The 9,037-nt window shown below is 47.8% G+C and overlaps 1 protein-coding gene across 1 annotated transcript in view; it reads left to right on the forward strand.

Annotated features, from left to right (window-relative positions):
• The window catches only part of LOC119402093 (venom metalloproteinase antarease-like TtrivMP_A), a 115,217-nt gene extending 107,373 nt beyond the window's left edge, over positions 1-7,844 (forward strand). The window contains exon 14 of the mRNA XM_037669196.1: positions 7,654-7,844. Within this exon, the coding sequence (XP_037525124.1) occupies positions 7,654-7,803 (150 nt within the window). The 3' untranslated portion in view covers positions 7,804-7,844. The remainder of the gene's footprint in view (positions 1-7,653) is intronic.
• The last annotated feature ends 1,193 nt before the right edge of the window (positions 7,845-9,037 follow it).

Raw genomic sequence — 9,037 nt, forward strand, 5'->3', positions numbered from 1 at the left:
ACACCCCTAGCTTCGAAGCCGGATGCTTCCGCCGATTATCAATTACAACGCAAACCCACCGGCGCCTTCGCCCCTCTGCGTCACCTGCACCGGGCTTCCTCATCTACGGGACCCAAAGGTCTTCAGCGGTGCAGATGAGATCGACGTGGAAGGCTCGCTTGACCACTTAGAACTGGTGAGCGCGCATAATAAATGGGATGACCCCAAAAAGCTAGGCCACGTGATATTTGATCTGACTGGCGTCGCCGAATTGTGGTACAACAACGGCAAACATAACATCACCACATGGACCCTCTTCAAGGCGTCCTCCTCAGAAGTGTTCGGTCGACCAGCTGTCCGCAATCAGAACGCAGAGCAGCGCTTGCGCGCACTCACAGCAGATTGGAGAAAGCTTCACAAATTATATTGAGGGCGTCATGGACCGTTGTAGACGTGTCAGCGACACCATGACCGAAGCTGACAAGATCAAGCAACTCCTGAAGGGCATTGACGACGGCGCATTCCAAATGCTCTTGGCTAGGAATCCAGGGCACAGTTTCAGAAGTCGCGAACTTGTCTCAAATCTACGACGAGTTGAAGAAGCAACGCGCCCTCACTCGGCAGCCTCTGCGGGGTGGCGAGTCGCTGTGCAGTCTCGACACCATGTCTGACAATTCGAAGTTGCTTCAGCAGGTCCGAGACTTCATCTGTGAGGAAGTTGCCGCCTCCATCCAGCCCTGTTCACTACGCGCGTGAAGCGCAGCCTGTGGCCGCTCCTGTCGCCTATGTGCAAGCCGTGTAGCCAGTGGCCGCGCCCCTCACGTATACGAACGTTGTGCGTAGGCTTCTGCTACGGCCTTACACCACGCACTCACAGCCCACGCAACCGCCTGTCTATATTGCATCTTGGGCAGCATCGACAATCGCCAATTGGTGGAGGACGCCTGATAATCGACCTATTTGCTACGCCTGCTACACTCTCGGACACGTCGCCTGCTATTGCCGCCGTCGCCCCCAAACTTTCGGCGACCGTGCCCGGTCGTCGCACTCCTGCTGTCAGCCCTTCCCCTAATACGTTCCTGGCCAATCACCGCGCTATGCCCCTACTCACCGCCCTGACATCGAGCCGCAGCGCTTACCATCTCCTCGGCGGCGATCGCCCTCCCCCATGCGTCACCGTCCCGGAACCTCCAACCAGGAAAACTAACCGTTGCAGTTCCAGAGGCAACATCTACTCCACCTTCGATCTGTCGAAGCCCCCACTCCTCCCCTGCTAGCGTGGTTGCCATAAGTGTTGAAGGTGTTAGTACTTTTGCACTTTTAGACACCAGCACAGCCGTTTTTGTCATACCCACTAATCACGATCGTTTATTACGCAAGGTAACGCCGCTTTTGGGACTGTCGCTCTACACCGCAAGCGCGCAGCAAGTGACGCCTCTCGCAGCCTGCACTACAAGAGTGTTCATTGGAGGCAATCTGTACATCGTTGAGTTTATTGTCGTTTCTGCCTGTTCGCATAACGTCATCCTCGGGCGGGACTTCCTATACCGCTACAATGCCGTCATCGACTGCGCACGCGCCGATCTAAGTTTTCACTTATGTGTGACGCCCCATTATTTGACTCTTTTCATCAGCCGCCTAGGTTGCTCGTTCGTGAGGATACCGACAATCCGCCTGCCACTTTGGCACTCGTTCCCGTTTCCTGCAACGCCCACACCGACGCTACGGTCTTTTCACTCCGTCCAATGTCTTCACGCATCGCAGAGCTCTGCCGCTACCTTTCGCAACGATTGACATTGCCGCCGGCAGCAGCAATATATTCGCCTTCAATCCCCTCTCCGCACATGTCACGCTACTTGCAGGCGAATGTCTCGGCCGCGTGGACGATCTCGACTCTTCGTCTCGGTTTGACGTCCCGGATGACTGCTGCGATCAACCAAATGCCCTATCGGCACTCGGGGAGTCGTCCAGCCACATGTTTTCCAGTGCCATAGCTGATACCCTCGCCCCAGCCGAACAAGCTGACCTACTTGATCTTCTGCACGAGTTCGGGAATTTTTTCGATGTCTCGTAAACTCAACTGGGCCGCACGTAGCAACTGTAACATTACGTTGACACCTGTTTACACCAGCTTCTGCATGAAGGACCCTATCGTGTCTCCGCTGAAGAACGCCGCTTCATTAACGACCAAGTCGAAGATATGCTTCGTAGAGACGTTATTCCACCATCGCACATTCCCTGGGCGTCCTCTGCCGTCCTGGTGCTTAAGACGGATATATCCGGTTTTGTGTGGGCTACCGTTGTTTGAATAAGATAACCCTCAAGGACGTTTATCCTTTTCCGCGCATCGACGGCGGCATTGACGCCATTCACGGAGCAGAATTCTTCTCGTCGCTGGACTTGTGGTCTGGCTGTTGGCAACTTCCAATGGCTGAAGCCGATCGCCAGGAAACTGCGTTCATTACGCCTGACGGACTACATGAGTTTAACGTCATGTCTATTCGGCTTTGTAACGGCCTGCTATGTTTGAGCTACTTATGGATAATACTCTATGTGGTTTATATTGGTCTATGTGCGTCTGTTACCTAGACCATGTCGTGGTTTTCCCTATGCACCTCCTTCGATTTCCCTATGCACCTCCTTCGCATCAGGCACGTTTTCACTTGTCAAGTGATGCTACTGAAGACTTCTCATTTGGAGCAATTTTCGGAGGAGTAAAATTTCCATTTTGGAACTCTTTAGAGTAGCGAAAATGTCTATCTGGGAGCCCTTTGGAGCAGGTAATTTTACACCTGGGAGCACTCTGGAGCAGCTATTTTGCATCCTGCAGTACACTGGAGAAGCACGTCGTATTTACGTTCAAGCACCTCAATAATTATTATGGGACTCTTATGAAGAGCTACAAATATTTCGCTTCATTCTAAACCTCATCGGCCCAATCATCTCAGGAGCACTCCATATTCCACTGGATAATACAAAAATACGGGGGTCATGCAGTCGCGTGTTCTGGAAGAAACTCTGCGGCGATTATGTTTGAAAGTATGGAATAAACGGAATATTGGCTCAATGAAAGTAACACTCTAAATACATTTTTATCGTTGTCAGCAAACGCGGTAGACAAATGCCGCGACTTACAAGAGTGCGTCATTGCTAAATGCAATCCCCCAAATGCATTCCCCTAAGACGAATACAAGGCGACAGCCACCTTCTTTTTCTTCTCAATCGACTGTACTGCTGGGTGCAACAAGACGTCACTTAGCTAGCCTAAAAAAACGAACTTCTTCTGGAACTCCCTTCCTCTTTTGAGGCCTCTCTGTGCTGTAGCAACAGCGTTGTCACAACGCTTCCAGGCGATCATATGAGCATGCAGCGGGTTGCCTGGAAGATGGAGTTCCGCTTCAAAGTCAAGGTTCCATGAAAATGCCCGAAAGTGCATTCAGTGGGGGACTACATGATTTAACAATATTCGCTCTCTTTTTAGAGCGAAGCTGCATATAGCTGGGAAATTCCGATTGGACGCCAAAAAATCCCTAGTGCCCTCTAGGGACCAGTGCAAAAAGGAAAAAAAAACTCACTTGGTAGCTTATGCATTTGCCTAAAACGACTCTAAGATGAAAGTCAACTTTTTTCTTCTCACTCGATGTATTGATCCTCCCCCGCACTGCTATCAAAGTTTTCTGCACCTAACGTGGTTTTGCACCGCCACCAGGATCGGAGGCATTGCAAGCATTCTGCACCTCGCCTGGTTTTCCACTGTCTTCATGATCGGCGCACCGATCAATGAGGCAGTGCAATGCGACCATGGGATGTGATTACATCATCATGTGACTCCACGGTGTATAACGTGACAAGATTGAGCGTTCGATGATGTCATGATGGCGTCATCACGTGATGATGTTTTTCGCATCACGCCTGTTGGCGCTGCCAAAGCCGATGGTCAATTTTCGTGTTTGATTAGACATCTGAGGGTTTCACAATAATATTGCGTATTGAACGCTAACAGCCTGGCCTTGTATAAAACGATGTGGCCTTCACCATGTCGCCACTGTCCCGCACACTAAACATCTTCGCTGGTCATCCATCTCACAAAATGAACTTGCTCCTCATTTCTTTCTCTTATTGAAATAACAAATATACGAACACCCTCGACGGGCTTTTGCCGTCGCCGTCATGTTGCGATAAATTACAAATAGATAAAATTACCCCGCGCATCGTATGTTTTACCCTGGAGTAAAAGATCGCGAGCTATGGCGACGAATGCGGCTGAAGTAAGGCTGAAGCGGGGATGAAACGAGCCGGCCGTCTCCGTCCCACAGAGGCCGCATATGTGATAACATCACCCCGCGTGTGAGTCCTGCCATCTATTTTTCATCAAAGAGAGAGGGAACGCTCCGCTCGTTTTTCGTAAGGAGCATACAGGGACGCCAGGTGTTGTGTTCTTGCTGTGTTCTGAACTTGCTGTGTTCTGAACGCTACTTCGCGTTTAAATAACTGACCGCACAAAAAGCGCTTTGGTTCCCGGGACCGCCATATTAAATTAAACTAGCGTTTTGTTGAGTTACGCGGGATCGTATCCAAAAAGTGTTAGCTGCTAGCCTTACTTCGTATACCAACAGAATTTGTTGGTATCAAATTCATTGCTTCGCCCGTAACCGAAACTGTGATATTTTAACTGTCGGCTATTGACCCTGGAAAGCGAAGGGAGGACGTGTAACATGGCGTGGCCGCTTCACAATGGGCATTCCGACGTCAGGGCCGTCAGCGACGCGCCCACAACAGAAAATTCAGCGTATTAAAACTGAATTACGGCTGCTCCTACCAGGAGGCAGGCTTTTATCAATGAAATTAAAAAAAAAACAATCAAGCAATAAACTCGAATTGCGACGTACCCTATCACTCACGAGCTCGAAAGGGCAGGGCCTTCGAGGGGGTATTTACCGCAAAAGTGATTACGAACCCGGATGCGCTGGTGGAAGGAATTACGCAAACGCTCTTCTGGATGAAGATCTATGGATACAGTATATTTTTTATTCCGCGGTGTCCTGAAACAGAAGTGACAGACTTTTTCGCGTCACGCTTGTAGTTATTTTTAAACACTGAACGAGAGTCGAACCGTGGAACATTCGAAAAATGGCGGCTTGATTGTGATATCGCAGTCGTCGACGCCCGTAGCGACAGCGAAGTCATTCGTAATCATCATGTAGTTGTTAACATCGGCCAAGTGTTGTCGCGATTAACATCTTTGCACCATCGCGATCTCGGAGAACGGGTAGCAATATCTCGGCTCGACCAAACTTCTCTTGTCTTGCAATTCAGGACGAACCAACCACAACTGCTTGCCTCGTTTCTTTTTCGGCGAATGCATGTTTCTCCTTCTCTGACATCGCCAGAAAGTTGCTCTCCAGCAGGCACAGCAGGCACTGCTGTGCCTGCTTCGCCATAACGAAACGCGAACACAACGCAGAGCGCGTTGATGCCAGCGTTCCTTCGTGCGATGGAACGATGACAACTAGGCGCCCACATTTTGGCGGTGTGGTTACTAAGTACTGTGAACAATGTGGAGTTTCGGCAGCGTTCGAATTCATGTCGTTGTGGCCGTCGGATTCCCCACTGTGAATGAGCCACAAGCGGGGAACGCGGTGTTACAGCTAGGCGAGGTAGGTCAAGGCAATTGCTTAGGTACAGAAGACTGAGGCGCGAAATACATTTCTTGAAAAAGGGAGAAGCAGAAGAGAAGACAGAGAAGCAATACATGCACCAACTAGCCCAGAAGCATGTCCTTTAGGTCAAGGCAAGCTCGCGTCGCAGAGCTGTTTTAGGGGCGAAGCTCCTTAAGGCGGCACCCGTTCGTCCCTCGTAGTCGTCGTCGTCGTAGTAGTGGTAGTAGTAGTAGTCGTAGTCCGTAACAAGTCTTACGCTTTGACCTCCAAGGTGGTGCCGGTGGGAGATTTTTCCTGTGCGTTGTTGAACAATAAAAAATTCGCAGCGTGCGCGTTAACTAAAATCCGAATTCTTCTGTCTCTCATTCCCCATTAGCAGCCATTGGCATGTTCCAGTAGGAAACGTTAGTAGAAGTAGAAGTGTAAGTGTTAGCTAAAAGCCGACTTCTTTTGTCTCTCATTCCCATTAGCAGCCATTGTTTACCTCCAAGGTAGTGCCTGGTGAGATTTCTCCTGTGCGTGATTAAACAATAAAAATTTTGTTCAAAACGCCGTTGATTGAGGAAATAAACCAACGAAAGACGCCAGATGTTTTGTAAAAGCAGAACGAAAGAACGCCAGATGTTTCTAAAGCAAAACGAAAAGACGCCAACTGTTTAACGAAAGACGCCAGATTTTTCTAAAGCAATGGTTTTCTAAACAATGAAAATTCACAGCGTACATGTAAAATTAAAGTGAGCTGCAAGTCGTCATAACTCATCGAACCTTTAGTATAAACGCGCCCGATCTCACGTCGGTGATGATGTACTGGGCAGAATTCACGGAAGATTCACGGTTTACCGATGAAACTCCGCAGCTTCGCCCACTCATCATCATTCACTCCGTGGATATGCTGTGATTTTTTAATATGGATGGATGCTATGAGCGAGGACGAGGGTGATGTCGCCACATGGGGATGTGTTAAGGATTTCAAAAAATGCACTGACATTAGGAACGCGCCCAATGGAACAGACACGTTGCAGGAGTTAACCACGGAGGCCCCGGTCATGATGCATTACTTCACTATAACGTACCCAGACGCCGACACCACCCCGCCGACCAAGAGCATTGCGAGGTGAAAGTGTGAGATATAAAAGGGGCGCTTGCAAGCAATTAGGCTATGTGACCGTGGAGCAGTGAATTGCCGCCCGGCATGGGTTGTCGCGGACCGAAAGGTCGTGGACTCGATCGCCTATGACGTCTGATTCTGCATTGTCGACTCCTGCAGCGCGTTGCTCAAGCACAAAGACGTAACTGTGACAGTTTTCAGTTCACGGTTGTCCTGTGTAAACCTTAGCGTTCTTTTCGGGCGCCCTTCTTTATCCTCCAGCGGCGGCTGCAAGTCTGGAGCTGCTTGTAGTTCTTCGTGTGACATTCCAAATTATTGCTATCGCATTCGTTGCTTCGCCCTTGCGGCGAAACTGTGACCTTACGTTTTTTTTTTTACCGTACAGGCCCATGTAGCAAAGCGTCTGTCACGACAGGTTGAACGCTTCTGCTGCTGGTGTCGTGCTTGCGTGTTCGTGTAGCCGGTTCGCTGTCATTGTCGGTGTGCGTCAATGAACTTCACCACAGCTGCATATAACAACAATCATAGCGAGCATAATTGCGAGTTCCAATTTTGTACTTGTGATGTTTACCAAAACATGCGCATCGAAGCTCAGTGGCACTATCCTTTTTTTTTCTAGAAATGTTATCCTGTATTTGTAAACGTTTGCATGCAGATTTTTCAAGATATTAGCGCCCATCCTGCTAGTGCGTATTGCGAAAAATATGGTCCTATTATTTCTTCTAAGTAATCGTTTGTTCCACGCATTGTAAAATGGCACTATTTTTATACAATGCTGCCACTGATAAACGTAGAGTTGTCTTGAAATAACGCCGTTTTGTGTCACTGGAAATCGTAAAGCTCTTTCTGTGTTATTTGCATGCACTAATTTTATTTTACCTAGTGATGTTTACCTTCCTTCCTCAGATATGTATAAATGGAGAATGCGTCCCAGATGAGAGACCCGCAACACGTAGAACCAAAAAAGCAAAACGCACTACCAAGTCAGTGCCGAATGAGGATGGTTCCGAAGATGCGAACATTTCTACGAAAGAAGACATAACTACTGAGATATAGTTGAACAGCAGTCTTGAGCAATGAATAAAAAAGCACGTGTACACTCGTAGACTCTGTGCAATTTTTTTACATTTAAAACTCACTGTGTCCATTATACTTTCTCTGCCTGTGCGTTATAACGCTATTATACTGGATCAAAGACGAAACGCGTAACCCCGGGATTTTCGTGGCGAGGTTCAGAGGTACACGAGATGTACACAAAAGCTACGTTTACAAATGTCGCCGCGTCGCTTTATATATCCTGTTGCTCAAGGAGCGCAACAAGTACGACAACTGACCTCTCTTGGAGTATGATCGAATTATTGACCTTATTCATTATCAGTGACTGCGCAATATTCATTCATCTGCTTCTATAATTCGTCAACAAAATTTCTGTTGAGCAGTTGGCAATAAAAATATCATTGACTCATTTCTGTCAAAATAGCATTGAGGGAATATTTCCTCAAGGATAGTTCTCTTGAGCACTTTGCAATAAATATTTTATTGACTCATTTCAATCGAAATACCTTGAGGACATAATTCCTAAACAATATGCCTGTTTAGCACGTGCAATAAACAATTTCACTCACTCCTTTCGATCGAAATACCACTGAGGACATAATTCGCAAACAATATTTCTCTTGAGCAATTTGTAATAACAACTCAATTGACGCAATTATTTCGAAACACACTTGAGGAAATATTTCATCAACAGTATTTCTGTTGAGTAGTTTCCAATGAAAATACCATCGATGCATTATTCACTGCCGATGGAAATGTCGCGCGACTTAAAGTAGTTCCCGCGCCAATAACCCCTGCTCAGCCGCATTTATTTCACTTAGTACGATCAATCCCGAATAAAATTTAATGCTGTGAGTCAGTCCAACACACACAAAGACAAACACACACGCACACCTACACACACATATGCGCGTGCGTGGTGATCAAAGTGCTGACTGTGACGAAGGCTGTGCCACTGCCAAAACGTTCACAAACCACTGGAATGCACAGAATTTTCGTAAGCACGCCCTTTCAATTCTCTAACCATATGTGCACCGGACCTACAGAACTTCCTCGCACCCTTACCTTTGAAACTCTACGTTTCTTTTGTGAACATTCTTCGCAGTTCTCTCTTCTCGACCAATCCTTTACTGTGAAGCCTGTACCTCCCGCTATGACTGAAAAATCAAGATGGGTTGGGCGTGGAGGCATGGTTTGAAAGTTCACAAATTGTGTGCATGGTATGCATCAAGGG

Source organism: Rhipicephalus sanguineus, chromosome 8 (assembly GCF_013339695.2).
Source record: "Rhipicephalus sanguineus isolate Rsan-2018 chromosome 8, BIME_Rsan_1.4, whole genome shotgun sequence".
Lineage (NCBI taxonomy): Eukaryota > Metazoa > Arthropoda > Arachnida > Ixodida > Ixodidae > Rhipicephalus > Rhipicephalus sanguineus.